The 19,841-nt window shown below is 55.4% G+C and overlaps 1 protein-coding gene across 3 annotated transcripts in view; it reads left to right on the top strand.

The window, feature by feature from the left end:
* LOC132805471 (sorting nexin-27-like) overlaps positions 1–5,852 on the top strand; it is a 28,575-nt gene extending 22,723 nt beyond the window's left edge. For 2 of the 3 annotated variants that reach the window (XM_060820562.1, XM_060820559.1), the window contains exons 10-13: positions 844–972; positions 2,931–2,990; positions 4,538–4,600; positions 5,417–5,852. In XM_060820562.1, coding sequence (XP_060676545.1) covers positions 844–972; positions 2,931–2,990; positions 4,538–4,600; positions 5,417–5,464 — 300 coding nt within the window. In that variant the 3' untranslated portion in view covers positions 5,465–5,852. The remainder of the gene's footprint in view (positions 1–843; positions 973–2,930; positions 2,991–4,537; positions 4,601–5,416) is intronic. The other variant, XM_060820560.1, reaches the window with a different exon arrangement.
* The last annotated feature ends 13,989 nt before the right edge of the window (positions 5,853–19,841 follow it).

The raw sequence follows: 19,841 nt of genomic DNA, 5'->3' as shown, positions 1-19,841 counted from the left end.
GGCCTACTCAGAGATCCCACATCCAACAAATGAATAAAGGAAAAATAAATCAACTAATGCCCTTCTATAAATCTGCTGCTCACTGTCCCTGTGTCCCAACAGTCTCCCTTTATTTGTGCTCTGGGTATATAATCAAACACTGTCCTTATATAAATCTGCTGCTCACTGTCCCTGTGTAACAGCAGTCCCCCTTTATTTGTGCTCTGGGTATATAATCAAACACTGTCCTTATATAAATCTGCTGCTCACTGTCCCTGTGTAACAGCAGTCCCCCTTTATTTGTGCTCTGGGTATATAATCAAACACTGTCCTTATATAAATCTGCTGCTCACTGTCCCTGTGTAACAGCAGTCTCCCTTTATTTGTGCTCTGGGTATATAATCAAACACTGCCCTTATGTAAATCTGCTGCTCACTGTCCCTGTGTAACAGCAGTCTCCCTTTATTTGTGCTCTGGGTATATAATCAAACACTGCCCTTATGTAAATCTGCTGCTCACTGTCCCTGTGTAACAGCAGTCTCCCTTTATTTGTGCTCTTGGTATATAATCAAACACTGTCCTTATATAAATCTGCTGCTCACTGTCCCTGTGTAACAGCAGTCTCCCTTTATTTGTGCTCTGGGTGTATAATTAACACCTCTTGCCGTTGTGTCTGAGTGATGATTATTCTTTACGAATTATAGCTGCCAACACGTTTCCTTTCGATCTCGTGCGAGTCGATTCTCTCGGTCCTCTTGGACAGGCTTCGAGATCTTTTTGCGTGTCTCCAGGTGCTGTGCGCTCCGCACTGCATGCGCTCGTGGGTTATCTGCTCTCCCTGCCTCACCGTCCTTGCTGTTGTAGAACCAAGTCATCTCCTTCGAGTGGGAGGAAATGCAGCGCTGGGACACGGACGAGGAGGGCATGGCGTTCTGTTTCGAGTACGCCCGCGGGCAGAAGAAGCCGAGATGGGTGAAGGTGTTCACGCCTTACGTGAGTGTGCCTCCGCACCCCTCCCCCGTGCTGGGGACAGGAGCCAATCCCCATCGGTCACATTCTCTCTTTCCCCCCCCACCCCACCCCCCGTCGCTGTGTCACCCAGCTCTGCATTAAAGGCCACATCACAGTCACTGGAGAACAAGGGGGCGGGTGCTGTGGGAGGGTCAGCGCTGAGGGAGCGGGTGCTGTGGGAGGGTCAGCGCTGAGGGAGTGGGTGCTGTGGGAGGGTCAGCGCTGAGGGAGTGGGCTCTGTCGGAGGGTCAGTGCTGAGGGGGCGGGTGCTGTGGGAGGGTCAGCGCTGAGGGAGTGGGCTCTGTCGGAGGGTCAGTGCTGAGGGGGCGGGTGCTGTGGGAGGGTCAGTGCTGAGGGAGCGTGTGCTGTGGGAGGGTCCGTGCTGAGGGAGCGGGCGCTGTCCCAGGTCCGTGCTGAGGGAGCGGGCGCTGTCCCAGGTCCGTGCTGAGGGAGCGGGCGCTGTCCCAGGTCCGTGCTGAGGGAGCGGGCGCTGTCCCAGGTCCGTGCTGAGGGGGCGGGCGCTGTCGGAGGGTCAGTGCTGAGGGAGTGGGCACTGTCGGGAGCGGGTGCTGTCGGAGGGGTCAGTGCTGAGGGAGCGGGTGCTGTCGGAGGGTCAGTGCTGAGGGAGTGGGCACTGTCGGGAGCGGGTGCTGTCGGAGGGGTCAGTGCTGAGGGAGCGGACGCTGTCGGAGGGTCAGTGCTGAGGGAGTGGGTGCTGTCGGAGGGTCAGCGCCGAGGGAGCGGGCGCTGTCGGAGGGTCAGCGCCGAGGGAGCGGGCGCTGTCGGAGGGTCAGCGCCGAGGGAGCGGGCGCTGTCGGAGGGTCAGCGCCGAGGGAGCGGGCGCTGTCGGAGGGTCAGCGCCGAGGGAGCGGGCGCTGTCGGAGGGTCAGCGCCGAGGGAGCGGGCGCTGTCGGAGGGTCAGCGCCGAGGGAGCGGGCGCTGTCGGAGGGTCAGCGCCGAGGGAGCGGGCGCTGTCGGAGGGTCAGCGCCGAGGGAGCGGGCGCTGTCGGAGGGTCAGCGCCGAGGGAGCGGGCGCTGTCGGAGGGTCAGCGCCGAGGGAGCGGGCGCTGTCGGAGGGTCAGCGCCGGGGGAGCGGCCGCTGTCGGAGGGTCAGCGCCGGGGGAGCGGCCGCTGTCGGAGGGTCAGCGCCGGGGGAGCGGCCGCTGTCGGAGGGTCAGCGCCGGGGGAGCGGCCGCTGTCGGAGGGTCAGCGCCGGGGGAGCGGCCGCTGTCGGAGGGTCAGCGCCGGGGGAGCGGGCGCTGTCGGAGGGTCAGCGCCGAGGGAGTGGGCACTATCAGAGCAGCTACTTTTCTCCTACCCGAGTCAGTGACAGACACACCTGAAAAAGCTCTGCAGGTCCTGGCAGCATCTATGAAGAGGAATCCTCTCTCCGAAGTGAGGCACAGCCCCTGGACCTGAAATGTCAACTCTGATTTCCCTCCACAAGGCTAGCTGGGCTTTCCCAGGGATTTCTGTTTCTGACGGCCAGCATCCACCATTCTTACTAATATCCGAGTCTGCGCCCGCGGGTGATGGAACGGGGAGTGGAGGGGTGTTTTGATTTGGGAGTGGGGTGGGGTGGTGCGTGACCCCGGGCTGGGGTGTGACCCCGGGCTGGGGCGTGACCCCGGGCTGGGGCGTGACCCCGGGCTGGTGATGGCAAACCCCTGAGCTCACTTCAGTGACCCCTCCCTGTTTAATGGCTGCTGATGATATCTCTCTCTCTCTCTCTCTCTCTTTTTCTTTTTCTTTCTCTCTCTCTCTCTCTTCCTCTCTCTCTCTCTTTCTCTTTCTCTCTCTCTCTCTCTCTCTTTCTTTCTCTCTCTCTTTTTCTCTCTTTCTCTCTCTCTTTTTCTCTATCTTTTTTTTCTCTCTCTCTCTCCCCCCCCTTACCCCCGCCCCCTCTCTCCACCCGCTCTCTCTCTCCGCGCCCCCCACAGTACAATTACATGCACGAGTGCTTTGAGCGGATCTTCTGTGAGCTGCGATGGTCCCGTGAGGTGAGTGAATACGCCAAGGGATACCCTGGAAGGGTGGAGCCTTGGGTGGGTGGGGTGTCGAGAGTTCTCTAGAGTGCGCTGTCCCCAGCCCCCTCTCTCTACCCCCCCACCCAAGTGGGGTGGGCATGGGGTGATGAGGCTGGCAGGGCTGGTGCCAGGGTTACCAGGCTGTTGCGAGGGCCGGAGGGTGTGACCTACAGGGAGAGGCTGAACAGGCTGGGGCTGTTTTCCCTGGAGCGTCGGAGGCTGAGGGGTGACCTTATAGAATCCTGAGGGGGCGTGGATAGGATAAATAGACAAGGTCTTTTCCCTGGGGTGGGGGGAGTCCAGAACTAGAGGGGCATAGGTTTAGGATGAGAGGGGAAAGGGGCAACTTTTTCACACAGAGGGTGGTGCGTGTATGGAATGAGCTGCCAGAGGAAGTGGTGGAGGCTGGGACAGTGACAGCATTTAAAAGGGATCTGGATGGGGACATGGATAGGAAGGGTTTGGGGGGATGTGGGCCAAGGGCTGGCAGGTGGGACAGGATTAGGCTGAAGGGCCTGTTTCTGTGTTGTACAGAGGAACATTAAATATGCGAAAGACACGGGCAGGGAGTATTTGTTTGGATAATTAGGTTAGATTACTTACAGTGTGGAAACAGGCCCTTCGGCCCAACAAGTCCATACCGAAGCGCCCAGACCCATTGCCCTGCATTCACCCCTGCCCCTAACACATTTGAATGCCCGATAATCGGGGTTCCCCTGTACATGACTGTAACTTTATGACTGTCCTGAGACCATTCAGGCAGGGAGAGGTGTCACGGCCTACCTCGCCCCCCCCCCCCCCGTTTGCCAACCGCACCCGCTCCGAGCGTCGTTCCTGGGATCGGGAGCGGCTCCAAGCAGTGTGTTTCCGACAGAAGAGGGAGTCCGTCGGTGTGACCTTGCACTGGCCCCGGTCAGTGCCTGTGCACGACGCGCGCTCCCGCGTCAGTGTGCCAGTGAGAGTCGGTCACTCCCCAAGAAGCACGGAGGATCAGTGGGATCTTCCTGTGCCTGTCTGCCGCTCCCTCGTGGCGAGGTGGGTCAAGTCGGCCGGAGGCTGGGCCCGGTTTGTGCCGCTGGCGCCAGGGACCCGGGTTCGATTCCAGCCTCAGGGGCGACAGTCTGTGTGGAGTAGTGCCCAGGGATGTGCAGGTTAGGGTGGATAGGCCGTGCTAAATTGTCCCATAGTGCCCAGGGATGTGCAGGTTAGGGTGGATTGGCCATGCTAAATTGTCCCGTAGTGCCCAGGGATGTGCAGGTTAGGGTGGAGTAGTCGGGGGTAAATGTAGAGTAATAGGGTTGGGGAATGGGACTGAGTGGGTTAATCTTTGGCCGGTCAGTCATTGGGCCACACTGTCGTTACTCTATGAAAATGTGTGCCGTGCCGTCAGTTTCTCCAACGCGGTTTGGCTCGAACCCGATTGATGGATTCGGGCCATTGTTTGTGGAACGTGAACTTTCCTTGTCTATGTGTCTGTGAGTCAGACGCAGATTAAACCAACGTGTCATCTCTCTGCATAGGTTGAAGATGACGTCTCCGACACAGACAACAAGAACTGCAGCGATGCCGGCATGTGCGGCAAGGTAATTCCCCACAGCCCCCTTCCCTCAGCCTCCCCAGCCCACCCACAGTTGGGGTTCGGGGGTGTGACTCCTTCCTGACCCCCTGCGAACGGTGTCGGACCCAGAGTTCCTGCAAACTCTCCGGACAGGGGCCATTTGCCGGTAATTCCCCGTCAGGTGGTACCGCTTCGGGGCCTGTCCACCACCTCCCCCATCCACCTCCCACCCTCCCTCTCCTGATTTCCGAGTGTGGCCTAACTAATGTCTTGGAGTTATGGAAAAGCCTGGGCGGACCCACAATGAAGGTTTCTGGGATTGGGGACGAAGGCACTGAGACTTGAAACGATGTGGGCTGTTCACAATGGATCCCTTATGACCTCCTCTTAGTGGACTCCCTCTGCTGGTACAAGTGTGTGTGTGTGTGGAGGCCAGAAGTGGACTCCCTCTGCTGGTACAAGTGTGTGTGTGGAGGCCAGAAGTAGACTTCCTCTGCTGGTACAAGTGTGTGTGTGGAGGCTAGAAGTGGACTCCCTCTGCTGGTACAAGTGTGTGTGTGGAGGCCAGAAGTGGACTCCCTCTGCTGGTACAAGTGTGTGTGTGTGTGTGTGTGTGTGTGTGGAGGCCGGAAGTGGACTCCCTCTGCTGGTACAAGTGTGTGTGTGTGGAGACTGGAAGTGGACTCCCTCTGCTGGTACAAGCACATACAATAGTCTCAAATGGTGGCATGGGTGGGGGGTAGGAGAGGGAAGAAACTCTCTGTAATTTTCGGTGCAGCCCCAAGACTTGCTTTCAAATCTTTTCTATGTCTGTTCCCTCCACCCTTTGTTCTCTCTGCAGAATATATTCCAGATCCTGCGATCACAGAGGAGATCAGCCAGCTCTTAGCCTTCCGGAAGGATCTAGTGCATAACCACCACCGGCCCAGCCCCCACCCCAACACCGCTGATTCCCCGTGGGGATCGCGCTACAGCGTCTGAGGAAGTGGGGCGAGGACTCTGAAAGTGTGAACTACATTTTTGGCTGTGGGGAAGGGCTGCAGTGTTACTCTGACGCCTTGAAACCCTCCCAATCTCTGGGGCGGTGCCTTAGCGGAGCCCCTGTCTGCTTTGACCTTTGACCTCTGACCCTTGTCCCAAACTCTGTGTCTCCCTCGCTTTCGTTCTCGCTCTCTCTCATGCTCTCTCTCGCTTTCTCTCACTTTCTCTCTCTCTAACTTTCTCTCTTGCTCTCATTCTCTCTTGCGCGTTCTCTCTCTCTCTCGCGCGTTTTCTCTCTCTCTCGCGCGTTTTCTCTCTCTCTCGCGCGTTTTCTCTCTCTCTCGCGCGTTCTCTCCCTCTCTCTCGTTCTCTCTCTCTCGTGCCTTCTCTTTCTCTCTCTCGTGCCTTCTCTTTCTCTCTCTCGCGCGTTCTCTCTCTCTCTCTCGCGCGTTCTCTCTCTCTCTCTCTCGCGCGTTTTCTCTGTCTCTCGCGCGTTTTCTCTCTCTCTCGCGCATTCTCTCTCTCTCTCGTTCTCTCTTGCGCCTTCTCTTTCTCTCTCTCGCGCACACTCTCTCTCTCGTGTGTTCTCTCTCTCTCGCGCGTTCTCTCTCTCTCTCTCTCTCTCTCTCGCGTTCTCTCTCTCTCTCGCGCGCGCGTTCTCTCTCTCTCTCGCGCGCGTTCTCTCTCTCTCTCGCGCGCGTTCTCTCTCTCTCTCGCGCGCGTTCTCTCTCTCTCTCGCGCGCGTTCTCTCTCTCTCTCGCGCGCGTTCTCTCTCGCGCGCGTTCTGTCTCGCGCGCGTTCTCTCTCTCTCGCGCGTTCTCTCTCTCGCGCGTTCTCTCTCTCGCGCGTTCTCTCTCTCTCGCGCGTTCTCTCTCTCGCGCGTTCTCTCTCTCTCGCACGTTCTCTCTCTCTCGCGCGTTCTCTCTCTCTTTCTCTCTCTCTCTCTCACTCGCGTTTTCTCGCTCTCTCTCGCGTTCTCTCTCTCGCGTTCTCTCGCTCTCTCTCGCGTTCTCTCTCTCGCGTTCTCTCTCTCGCGTTCTCTCTCTCTTTCTCTCGCGTTCTCTCTCTCTTTCTCTCTCTCTCTCTCACTCGCGTTCTCTCTCTCTCTCTCTCGCGTTCTCTCTCTCTCGCGTTCTCTCTCTCTCTCTCGCGTTCTCTCTCTCTCTCTCTCGCATTCTCTCTCTCTCTCTCTCGCGTTCTCTCTCTCTCGCGTTCTCTCTCTCTCTCTCTCGCATTCTCTCTCTCTCTCTCTCGTTTTCTCTCTCTCTCTCTCTCTCTCTCTCTCTTGCTATCTCGCTCGCTCCCCCCCACCCTCCCACCCCCGGTCACCTGGGCAGGGGGGAGGGAATCAATCGCTACCTGGCAGTTCCCCACACCTCCGCCATCTTGACCCTCTTGCCCGTCTCACTCCCCAACACCTCAACCCCACCCCCTCCTCCAATCCCAAGTCTTAAGCCCCTGGACTATTTCTCCAATTCCCTCCCCTTCCCCCTTTGGGGAAGGTCCGGTCAAATCTGCTCCCTCCCATTCCCAGACACGTTGGGCCAAACCTGCGCTCCTCCCCTCCCTCTGAAATCACCCCCCCCACCCGCCCATGTTCCTCTGGTGACCACCGACAGAAAATGGCGTCTCCTGCGATCGGAACATACCCCTCCCCCCTCCACCAACCCTTCTCGAGTTGGAACGCCTCGATTCGCGCCTTCCCCTCTCTCTCCAACCCCCTCCCCCCAGCCCCTTCTCCATCTCCCCCCTCCTCCTCTTCCTCCGCAGTGAGGGAGCCCATGCCTCTGTGCGCTGCCATCTTGACTCCTCCGCCAGCGTCAGGTGGCAGTGATTGGCCGGTAACGACCTCTAACCTGGCGTCAGAGGTGAAAGCTGACGTGTAGAGGGGTGCACGCCGCTGTTGCCTTGGCGATGGGGGCGCTCTTGCGTCAGTGTCCTGATGGGGACTCGGCGTCCTGTCGCGCAGCCCGGCCCACTGCGCGAGGACTGGGGGCGAAGCGACTTCACCCACCGGGGGGAGGCTGACAGCATCCAGGAAGAGGGGATCCCGTCCCCCTGGCATCGAAGGGCACGGCGTTCCTGCTGCGGAGAGCCCACGCCGTCGCCCGAAGGTCTCTGCTATCCCCTTCCGTGAAGGGCTTCGGGGAAGGGTGTGTGCCACAGGAAGTGGGGTGGGATAACCACTTGAGTGTCCCACGGTGATCCCTTGCCTGCAGTCTGACCGTGTGTCTGTGTGCGCGCGTGCGCGTCTTGGTTTCCGTGATGCTGAGTTCCCGTTCTCTGATTGCCAACAGCGAGGGCGTTGGGAGGTGGGCCCCCTCTGGATTCCTAAACCCCTGTTGTTACTGTGTCCCGACCGTGCTGCCCAGTGTCTGGTACGCTGGGCATTGTACACATGGGTGTGAGGGTGTAAGGGTCTACATACGTGTGCGTGTGGAAGTGTGTGTACGTGCACAGGTGCATGTCCCTGCTTGTTTGTGCACGTCTGAATGTATGTGACATGTTTGTGCTCGTGAATGTACATGTATTTGTGCACATGTGTACATCTGTGTACCAGTATGCACATGTATGTGCATATATGCATGTGCACATGCCTACCTGTGTGCACGCATGTTCATGTTTATGTGAGTACATGTGCAAATATGTATGTGCACGTAGGTGTGTGCGCACATATATGCACATACACGTGTGTGCAAATATGTGCGTGCATGTTTGCACGCGTGTGTACATGTACATGCATGCGCGTCTGTGCGCGTGTATGTGTGCGTTTGTGTGTACACGTACGCACATGCATGTGTGTGCGCGCGTGCTTGAGTATATGTGCGCACGTGCATGTGAGTGTGTACATGCGTGTGTGTGCGTATGTGTGCATGCCAAAGTGTTTGTATGTGTGCGCTGTTGTGCAGGTATGTGCATATGTATTTGCACACTGGTGTATCCACATGTGCTCCTCATGTCCTTAACCCCCACACACACCCACACACCCACACACCCCCACACACCCACCCAGTTGATAAATGTGTCCATTTGGAAACCCCAGAGCGGTGACTGAGGGACCTGATGTGTGCCACGGGATCCCCGGCAGGGCGTCCCTCAGTCTGGGGCACTGGGAATCCTGCAAAAAAACCTGTAATTATCCTGGCAGGGAGCCGCCGGCCCCCTTATCCCACCCCCTCCCCTCCCCTCCTGCGGGCGGTGGTCAAAGGTTCCCCTTTCCCTCCCCTCTGCCTCTCGGGTGTGAGGGTGAGCCAAACACTACCTTTCCAGCTGCTGTCTTTATCAAATACGTGAACTCAGAGCGTTTCCTTTGTCACTACTTAACAAGCACTGCACATCAATGTTTGGGTCTGTACAATATAGAATAAACATTTTGTAAACGTTGTGGGGTGGGGCGGGGTGTGTGTGTGTGTGGGAGTGTGCACATGCAGTCAGCGCTGGAGTCTCGAGAGAGAGAGGATTTCACATATCCCCCGCGTCACCTTCAACACCTCAAACTCTTCTGTTACCACCGCCTCTCTCTCTCTCTCTCTCTCTCTCTCACTCACTGAGAGAAATAGAGGTATATACATAGAGAGAGAGAGAGGCGCGCACACAGAGAGACAGAACGATATAGATATGTATGTAGATAGAGAGATGTATAGAGCTAGAGATATATATATGTATATCTATCTCTATATATATCTATCTCTATACATCTCTCTTTATCTATCTACATACATATCTATGTCTCTGTGTGTTTGTGTGTCTCTCTCACTCATATATAGAAATAGGGATATATATATATATATATATATATATATATAATCTCTACATTATATACATGTACCTCTATATATCTCTATACATATCTCTCTCTATTTATCCATTAACTAACGTATCTATATCTCTGTGTGTGTGTGTCTCACTCTGTGTCTGTTACCCTTTGTGTCTGTCTGTGTCTGTGTCTCTGTCTCTCTTTCTGTGTGTGTGTGTCTCTCTCTCTCTGTCTCTCTCTCTCTGTCTCTCTCTCTCTGTCTCTCTCTCTCTCTCTCTGCCCCTGGCCCCCTCCGTCAGCCCCTGGCAGCAGTAGCAGCTTTGAAAGCTGATAGTTTAAAGGTGCGCATTGAGGGGAATACTGAAGTGAAAAATCGCCCAAGTTCCCATCCGCCAGCTTTATTCGGAAGTCCTAACTTTCGGAGCTACCTGACAAAGGAGCTAGGCTATAACCCCGTGTCATGTGATTTTTTTTATTATTTAATACAAATCTTTCCTTTCTTCCTGGTGGTGGGAATTAAATAAACACCCGCGTGGCCAGTGCCAAGCAGTGCCCTTCACATCAAAGGGCAATGCTGTGTGATCAGTGATGGGGAGGGCAGGGATTGAATTAAAATAAAGTTGGAGGGGGAGATAATGCATTCCACTCCCTGCGGCGCCCACCTCTCCCTGAGCAACTCCAGGGTGGTGATGGACACTGTGTGGCCACCTGGTCTCTGCGACTGTTTTTAACTCATTCCCTTCCCCCGACACGCAGACGGTGTTGGGCAGAGGGAGAGCCCAGTGGCCGGTGTTCTTCAGTGTCGAGAGAACCTCTCCATTAAGGAGGCTAGCGCAGGAGGCCTGAGGGGGAGCGAGACCCGTCAGAAAGTTTGGAAGCCTTTCTCCCAGCTTTCCCTGCCTCGGAGCGTCAGAGGAGCGACGGGAGAGGGTCGCGTCACCTTCCTGAAGTGCGGACTGATAATGGCGAGGGAACTACGGTGATGAGGAGTCTCCGCGGCTAATCGAGGTGTTGCTGGAAGGCTGGGGGGGGAAATCCAAGCTGGAGAATGGATGGCTGGGATGCAGCAGAGAGCTCTCCCCTCCCCTCTCCCTCTCTCTCTCTCTGGCCCCCCCAGCCCTGAGGGAAACAATTGCCAGTCTCTGCAGGCGATGACAGATTACAGTTGGTGGTCTAAGCTGGCACCCAATGAGCAGCTTCATCATGGAACACAGCAAAAACTAGATGCCAACCACCCCCCCCCCCCACCTCAAAATCTGAGGCCAACGTCCACCCCCAACCCCACCACCGTCACATTCCCAGATCGTGCATTCCAGACGCTGAATCCTCGCTGGTTGTTGGGGGGGAAGGGTATGCATACATTTTCCTACTGACCATAGCAACACGACGGTTGGAGGAAGAGCGCCTCATATTCCGCCTGGGAACCCTCCAACCACAAGGGATGAACTCAGATTTCTCCAGTTTCCTCATGTCACCTCCCCCCTCCTTGTCTCAGTCAATTCCCTCTAACTCAGCACCGCCCTCCTAACCTGCAATCCTCTTCCTGACCTCTCCGGCCTATCACCCTCACCTTGACCTCCTTCCATCTATCGCCCCTCCTCCCTACCTTTTATCTTAGCCTGCTGGACACACTCTCCTCATTCCTGATGAAGGGCTTGTGCCCGAAACGTCGATTCTCCTGCTCCTTGGATGCTGCCCGACCTGCTGCGCTTTTCCAGCCACGTATTTTCAGCAGCTTCCTACTGTCACGTGGCTTGGAATGCCAGTGGGCTGAATGGTCCCCCCACCTGGTGTCCCCCACATTCCCGATTAGCCATCGTTCGGACAATCCGGCTCCTCAGGGAGGTCAACTCAGGCCTCAGTACCACCAGCGCCTCGTCACGAGTTGGAGGATGGATGAGCCCTGGTGGCGCGGCTATGAGCAACACACATGCACGGTACCAGCCTGTGCCCGGTGTCCCCACCAGGTCCGAGTGGGGCTCTGAGAGACGGACACACACACACACACAGACTGCACAGAGGCACCGTTCCCCCACCCACCCCCGCTGTATCTACGGAGACAGCGATAGTCCCAACCAGTAGTTCCAGCTGTAAACCAAACTCACTTCCCATTCTGTTCAGCTAACGCCGACTTTCCCCCGAGAGGCACTCCACCCGTTCCCAGCTCCGTTACTAAATGTCCCAATCTCCCCGGGTCTCTCCATTGGCTCCTCACGACCCAGCCCCCTACACCCCCTCCCTATCTCTGTCAGCCCCTACATCCCCCTACAACCTCTCCCTATCTCTGTCAATTCCTCCAGTCCCTACCCCCCCATCTCCTACACCCCCTCCCTATCTCTGTCAACACCTCCAGTCCCTACCCCTTTCCCCATCTCTGTTGCCCCCTCCAGCCCCTACACCCCCTCCCTATCTCTGTCACCCCCTCCAGCCCCATACCCCCTCCCTATCTCTGTCACCCCCTACACCCCCTCCCTATCTCTGTCAACTCCTCCCTATCTCCGTTACCCCCTCCATCTCCTACACCCCCTCCCTATCTCTGTCAAATCCTTCAGCCCCATACCCCCTCCCTATCTCTGTCAATACCTCCAGTCCCTACCCCCCTCCCTATCTCTGTTACTCCCTCCAGCCCCTACACCCCCTCCCTATCTCACCCCCTGCCGATCTCTGTCAACTCTTTCAGCCCCACACCCCCTCCCTATCTCTGTCACCCCCTCCAGCCCCATACCCCCTCCCTATCTCTGTCACCCCCTACACCCCCCCTATCTCTGTCCCCCCACTACACCCCCTCCCTATCTCTGTCAATACCTCCAGTCCCTACCCCTCTCCCTATCTCTGTTACCCCTCCAGCCCCTCCACCCCCTCCATATCTCACCCCCTGCCTATCTCTGTCAACTCTTTCAGCCCCACACCCCCTCCCTATCTCTGTCGTCCCCTCCAGCCCTCTACACCCCCTCCCTAACTCTGTCAACTCCTCCAGGCGCATACCCCCTCCATATCTCTTCACCCCCTACACCCCTTCCCTATCTCTGTCACCCCCTCCCTATCTCGGATCCTCTAGCCCCTACCCCACCCCAGTGACAGAGATAGGGAGGGAGTGACAGAGATAGGGAAGGTGTGTAGGCAGCTGGAGGGGGTAATTTAGTACTGCCATTTCACCCTAACCTGCCCAATGTTTGGACCGCAGGAGGAAATCCACGCAGACATGGGGAGAATGTGCAAACTCCACACCGACAGTTGCATCGGGGCTGGGATCGAACCCAGGTCCCTGGCGCCATGAAGCAGCGGTGGTAACCACTGAGCGTCTGCGCACCCCCACCCCTTCTACTCTGTCCACGTCCCTTAGAACTACACCCTCCTCAATCAGATGGCCCCAATCCCTCAGCCATATCTGCTCAAAGGAAACCAATCAGATTATCGCGTGTTTCTGAGGAATCTTGAACCCTTTCTGTCTTTCAAAGTGAGGAAGATAGTCTATATATTCCTAGCTTTGGCCCATATCCCTTCACACCCCCTGACCTTCATCAGTCAGGGCATTGGGTACAGAAATTGGGAAGTTACATTTGGGAGTATTGTGTTCAGTTTCGGTCTGAAAATGTGTTGCTGGAAAAGCGCAGCAGGTCAGGCAGCATCCAAGGAGCAGGAGAATCGACGTTTCGGGCCAGAGCCCTTCATCAGGAATGAGGAGAGGGTGCCAGGCAGGCTAAGATAAAAGGTAGGGAGGAGGGACTTGGGGGAGGGGCGATGGAGATGTGACGGGTGGAAGGAGGTCAAGGTGAGGGTGATAGGCCGGAGTGGGGTGGGGGGCGGAGAGGTTAGGAAGAAGATTGCAGGTTAGGAGGGCGGTGCTGAGTTCGAGGGAACCGACTGAGACAAGGTGGGGGGAGGGGAAATGAGGAAACTGGAGAAATCTGAGTTCATCCCTTGTGGTTGGAGGGTTCCCAGGCGGAAGATGAGGCGCTCCTCCTCCAGCCGTCGTGTTGTTGTGTTCTGCCGGTGGAGGAGTCCAAGGACCTGCATGTCCTCGGTGGAGTGGGAGGGAGAGTTAAAGTGTTGAGCCACGGGGTGGTTGGGTTGGTTGGTCCGGGCATCCCAGAGGTGTTCCCTGAAGCGTTCCGCAAGTAAGCGGCCCGTCTCCCCAATATAGAGGAGGCCACATCGGGTGCAGCGGATGCAATAGTTTCGGTCACCTTGCTATCGGAAGGGTGTTATTCAACTGGAAAGAGTGCAGAAGGAATTTACAAGGATGTTCCCAGAACCCAATGGTCTGAGTTGTAGGGAAGATGTTGGATAAACTAGCGTAGGAGACTGAGGGAGAGACCTTACAGGGGTGGGTAAGCTCATGAGAGATATGGATAGGGTGAACTCACTCTCTTCTTCCTAGAGTTGGGGAATCGAGGACTAGAGGGCATCAGTTTCAGGTGAGAGGGTAAAGAATAAAAGGGAACCTGAGGGGCAACGTTTTTTTTTACCCAGAGGGTGGAATGAGCTGCCAGTGGAAGTGGTTGAGGTGGGTACGTTAATGACATTGAAAAGGCAGTTGGACAAATACATGGATAGGGAAGGATATGAGCTAAGGGCAGGGACACAGGGTTGGGGCAGACGGTCATTTTCATCAGCATGGACCAGTCTGAAGGACTCAACCTTCACCTGACCAAAACATCCCTCTGACTTAAAAGTAACCCCCAGCTCCCCAAGAGATTTCCCAGCCCTTTGTCCTGCACTGAGGAAGCATCTCTGCATACGATTTCCCATGGCCAATCCACCCTAACCTGCACATCCCTGGGCACTATGGGACAATTTAGCATGGCCAATCCACCCTAACCTGCACATCCCTGGGCACTATGGGACAATTTAGCATGGCCAATCTACCCTAACCTGCACATCCCTGGGCACTATGGGACAATTTAGCATGACCAATCCACCCTAACCTGCACATCCCTGGGCACTATGGGACAATTTAGCATGGCCAATCCACCCTAACCTGCACATCCCTGGGCATATGGGACAATTTAGCATGACCGATCCACCCTAACCTGCACATCCCTGGGCACTATGGGACAATTTAGCATGGCCAATCCAGCCTAACCTGCACATCCCTGGGCACTATGGGACAATTTAGCATGGCCAATCCAGCCTAACCTGCACATCCCTGGGCACTATGGGACAATTTAGCATAGCCAATCCACCCTAACCTGTACATCTTTGGACTGTGGGTGGAAACCAGAGCACCCGGAGGAATCCCACGCAGACACTGGGGGGAGAATGTGCAAACCCCACACAGACAGTCGCCCCGAGGCTGGAATCGAACCTGGGTCCCTGTCGCCGTAGGGCAGCGGGGCTAACCACTGAGCTGCCCCTCAGAGAGAGAGATTTATTATTAATACAGCTTCAGCCAAGCTAAGTCATGGAAAATGCAGGAAGGCAGACCTGAGGAATATTTGGACTGTCTTAGTCTTATTGAAAGCAGATCACAATTGAAGGGGTACACCTGATCCAGTTTCTCATCAAACAGATGGCAAATACTCGAAAGCTTACAGGGAGGCTATTGCCAATGTGCCTAACCGAGAGAATATTCACTTTACTTTCTCAAAAAAAGGACCAGCAAGAGGAACCAAAGTTTGTTTTCTTGTGGCGGGGTATTGATTCCTTGCTGTTTGCCCCCTCCATCAACGTATTCCAAGTTTGGAGAACAGAGATCACAGTCGGAAGAATTTAGCAAATTGTACTGGCTCTGTCGGAAGGTATTGGGACTGACTGGTATTCTTCAGAATTCCGGCAAAAATACAAGCCCATGGGCCTTTGACTGTACCCGTTTTGAAAGCCGCGACTAATCCCTTAACCGTGATTTGGAGATGCCAGTGTTGGACTGGGGTGGACAAAGTTAAAAATCACCCAACACCAGGTTTAATTGGAAGCACGAGCTTTCGGAGCACTGCTCCTTCTTCAGGTGGAGAATAAGATTGTAAGACACAGAACTTATAGCAAAAGATTACAGTGTGATGTAACTGAACTTATATATTGCCAGAATGTTTGTTCAGTCTCTCATCTTTGAGAATGACCGTGTTGGTTTCAGCTCTTACACATGTGAGTCGCAAAACCTTTTTTTTTAAAATGTTACATTCTCAAGTGAAGTTTAACAATTGGCGTCACCTTGTCCCAGATAATGTATTGAAGGTGTGAGCTGCTCTGTGTGAGGCTGTCTGTGCCCCAATGGTAGGACTGATTCTAATCTCAAAATAAAATGGATTGACAGAATCTGACATGGATTCAACATTCTCAAGTGAAGTTTAACAATTGGTGTCACATCATCCCAGGGAGAGGCTGAACAGGCTGGGGCTGTTTTCCCTGGAGCGTCGGAGGCTGAGGGGTGACCTTATAGAGGTTTATAAAATCACGAGGGGGCATGGATAGGGTAAATAGACAAGGTTTTTTCCCTGGGGTGGGGAGAGTCCAGAACTAGAGGGGCATAGGTTTAGGGTGAGAGGGGGAAAGGGGCAAATTTTTCACACAGAGGGTGGTACGTGTGTGGAATGAGCTGCCAGAGGAAGTGGTGGAGGCTGGGACAATGACAGCATTTAAAAAGGTGGATGGGGACATGGATAGGAAGGGTTTGGAGGGGTATGGGCCAAGTGTTGGCCAATGAGACAGGACTAATCTAGGATATCTAGTCAGCGTGGATGGGTTGGACTGTGGGGTCGGTTTTCATCCTGTGTGACTCCATCACACGAAACAAAAATGGACCGTTGGTTCCGTGGGAAGGAGGTGGAACGCAGTTCAATAGCACCCAGTTCACAGAGCTGGCTGAGGAGTTCCTCCTGGCTCCCCGCAACATTCCGCTCTCCCGTCTCCAGCTTCGTTCACAGGGTGGCACAGAGCGCCTGGTACACAAACTGCAAAGTCTCTTCAAGCGTTCCTCCTTCAAGGCCAACACTTGCGACAACTGGAACGGGGTGGGGGCGGTGGGGGGGGGCGGGGAAGATGACTGGCTGGCTTGAGGCACTTTCAGTGCAGAGTGAGAGAGAGAGAGACGCACACACTTCCAGCAGTCCCAGTAGTTCATACCCTCCACACTACCCCAGAAATCACCACCCCTCCCAAAAACAGAACCGGAATTGAACCGTTACAGATCATGCTTTGCCGGCTGCCATTCTCCCCTCCTCACTGCCTTTTCACCCTCGCATTTCGGGAGTTCAAGTGGAATGGGGGGGGTGGGGACAGGATTGATTATTTCAGCAAGGGAGCCGTTAATGTGTCAACGCCTGCTTTCCTTCCTTTCGGGGAGGACAGACCCACCGGCCTGGTCCTGAGGAAGGGGCTCATGCCCGAAACGTCGATTCTCCTGCCCCTCGGATGCTGCCCGAGCTGCTGCGCTTTTCCAGCAGCACCCCCTTCTGATCTCGACTCCGAGTTCCAGCACCTGCAGGCCCTGACTCTCTCCAGGCTCCGGACAACGGCCCCGGAGCTGATTCCAACCTTGGGTCAGTCCGGGGACTGGGAGGGTTCAGGTTAATGTGGGGATTGGGGCCAGTCAGAGGCAGTGGGAGTCAGGAGGGATCCCTCAGACAGCCAGTGTATGTGGGGTGGAGAGAGAGAGGGAGAGGGAGAGAGAGAGAGGGAGGGAGAGAGACAGAGAGAGGGAAAGACAGAGAGAGGGAGGAAGGGAGAGACAGAGAGAGAGAGAGGGAGGGAGGGAGAGACAGAGAGAGACAGACAAAGAGAGAGACAGACAGAGACAGACAGAGAGACAGATAGACAGAGAGAGAGGGAGGGAGACAGAGGGAGGGAGACACAGAGAGAGGGAGAGAGACAGACAGAGAGAGAGAGAGTCAGAGAGGGAGGGAGAGAGAGAGACAGAGAGAGAAAGAGACAGAGAGAGGGAGACAGAGATAGAGACAGACAGACAGAGAGAGAGAGACAGGGAGGGAGAGACACAGAGACAGGGAGGGAGAGACAGACAGAGAGGGAGGGAGGGAGGGAGAGACAGAGAGAGACAGACAGAGAGAGAGAGGGAGGGAGACAGAGAGGGAGAGAGAGAGAAAGAGACAGAGAGAGAGAGAGAGAGAGAGATAGAGACAGACAAAGAGAGAGAGAGAGACAGACAGAGAGAGGGAGGGAGACAGAGAGGGAGAGAGAGACAGACAGACAGAGAGAGACAGAGAGAGAGACAGTGAAAGAGAGAGACAGAGGAAACGCAGGACACAGCCGCTGAATACCATGCTCCTGTATTTGCTGGTGTTTCTGAGCCGCATTGAAGGTAAAGTCAGAGCCTCCTCCACTTCAGTCCCTGCACAGACAGCACAGAGAGAGAGAGAGAGAGACGGATTCCCACTCCCACCCTGCAGCAGTATCTCCCAGGGGTGCTGGCTACTCCTGATGGATCACGTTCACCAGGGGCTTCCCGGGATTATCTGGGATGTTTCCAGTCTGCTCCTCTCTCTCCACTGTATTGCTGTCTCTCTCTCTCCCCACCCCCACTCTCATTCTCTCTCTCCCCTCCCCTCTCTCTTTCTTATTCTGTCTCTCTCTCTCCCTCTATTTCTTTCTCTCTTTATATCATTCTCTTTTTCACTCTATCTCTATTTTCTGTCCATTTCACTCTCCCTTTCACTCACTCACTCTTTCTCTCTATCTCTACGTGTGTGTCTCTCTCTTTCTCTGTGTATGTATGTCTGTGTGTGTCTCCCTCTGTGTGTGTGTGTCTCTGTGTATCTGTGTCTGTCTCCCTCTCTCTGTGCGCATGTGTCTCCCTCTGTTTGTCTGTCTCTCTCTCTCTCTCTGTATGTGTCTCTTTCTCTCTGTGTATCTGTGTGTGTCTCCCTCTGTGTATGTGTGTGTGTGTGTGTGTGTCTCTCTCTGTGTATGTGTGTCTGTCTCCCTCTGTGTATGTGTGTCTGTGTGTGTCTCCCTCTCTCTCTCTGTGTGTGTGTGTGTCTGTCTCCCTCTGTGTATGTGTGTCTGTGTGTGTGTGTCTCTCTCTCTCTCTCTCTGTGTGTGTGTCTGTCTCCCTCTGTGTATGTGTGTCTGTGTGTGTGTGTCTCTCTCTCTCTCTGTGTATGTGTGTCTGTGTGTGTGTGTCTCTCTCTCTCTCTGTGTATGTGTGTCTGTCTCTGTGTGTGTGTGTGTGTCTCCCTCTGCGTGTGTGTGTCTCTCTGTGTCTCTCTTTATGTGTATCTCTGTCTGTCTCTCTCTCTCTGTCTGTGTCTCTCTCTCTCTCTCTCTCTCTCTCTGTGTCTCTCTCTCTCTCTGTCCCTCTCTTTCCTTCTCTCTCACCCATTCACTATACCTCTCTTTCTCTTTCTGTCTCTCTTGCTCTTCTCTCACTCACACCGTCCCTTTCTCACTGTTTCTCGCTCACTCGTTCCCTCCCACTTCCCCACTTAGACCCCCTCGGTCTTTCTCAGTGTCCCAACTCCCACCACCCTCCCTACAATACCTCTTGGGATGATCCATCCTATAAAAATGAGATTTAGTGTAGAGGGAGCTTTACTCTGTATCTAACCCCGTGCTGTCCCTGTCCCTGGGATGTGGGGGACAGTGTAGAGGGAGCTTTACTCTGTATCTAACCCCGTGCTGTCCCTGTCTCTGGGATGGGGGGGACAGTGTAGAGGGAGCTTTACTCTGTATCTAACCCCGTGCTGTCCCTGTCTCTGGGATGGGGGGGACAGTGTAGAGGGAGCTTTACTCTGTATCTAACCCCGTGCTGTCCCTGGGATGGGGGTGGACAGTGTAGAGGGAGCTTTACTCTGTATCTAACCCCGTGCTGTCCCTGTCCCTGGGATGGGGGGACAGTGTAGAGGGAGCTTTACTCTGTGTCTAATCCCGTGCTGTCCCTGGGATGGGAGTGGACAGTGTAGAGGAAGCTTTACTCTGTATCTAACCCCGTACTGTCCCTGTCCCTGGGATGTGAGGGACAGAGTAGAGGGAGCTTTACTCTGTATCTAACCCCGTGCTGTCCCTGTCCCTGGGAGTGTTTGATGGGCTGAGTCTGGGTAGGATGCTCTTTGGAGGGTCGGGCTGGACTTGATGGGCAGAATGGCCTCTTACGTATTCTGTGTTCGCTCCCCCACCCCCCCAATTCCAGAGTCCTGCCAGGGGAGCTCGCAGCGGCGGTTATATCAGGAATTACTCCGGGATTACAACCCGCAGGAGAGGCCGGTGGGGAATGACTCCAGCCCCCTCACTGTCACCTTCTCCATCAGCATCTTACAGCTACTCAATGTGGTAAGGGGGGGGGCTGGAGGGGGCTGGAGGGTGGGACAGGGATAGGGAGGGGGCTGGAGGGGGCTGGGGGGTGGGGACAGGGATAGGGAGGAGGCTGGAGGGTGGGACAGGGATAGGGAGGAGGCTGGAGGGTGGGACAGGGATAGGGAGGGGGCTGGAGGGTGGGACAGGGATAGGGAGGGGGCTGGAGGGAGGGGACAGGGATAGGGAGGGGGCTGGAGGGTGGGACAGGGATAGGGAGGGGGCTGGAGGAGGGGGACAGGGATAGGGAGGGGGCTGGAGGAGGGGGACAGGGATAGGGAGGGGG

The sequence above is a fragment of the Hemiscyllium ocellatum genome, chromosome 50 (genome assembly GCF_020745735.1).
Source record: "Hemiscyllium ocellatum isolate sHemOce1 chromosome 50, sHemOce1.pat.X.cur, whole genome shotgun sequence".
Taxonomy (NCBI): Eukaryota; Metazoa; Chordata; class Chondrichthyes; order Orectolobiformes; family Hemiscylliidae; genus Hemiscyllium; species Hemiscyllium ocellatum.
Note: the sequence above shows the minus strand (reverse complement) of the source record. Positions and strands in the feature narration are given on the sequence as shown.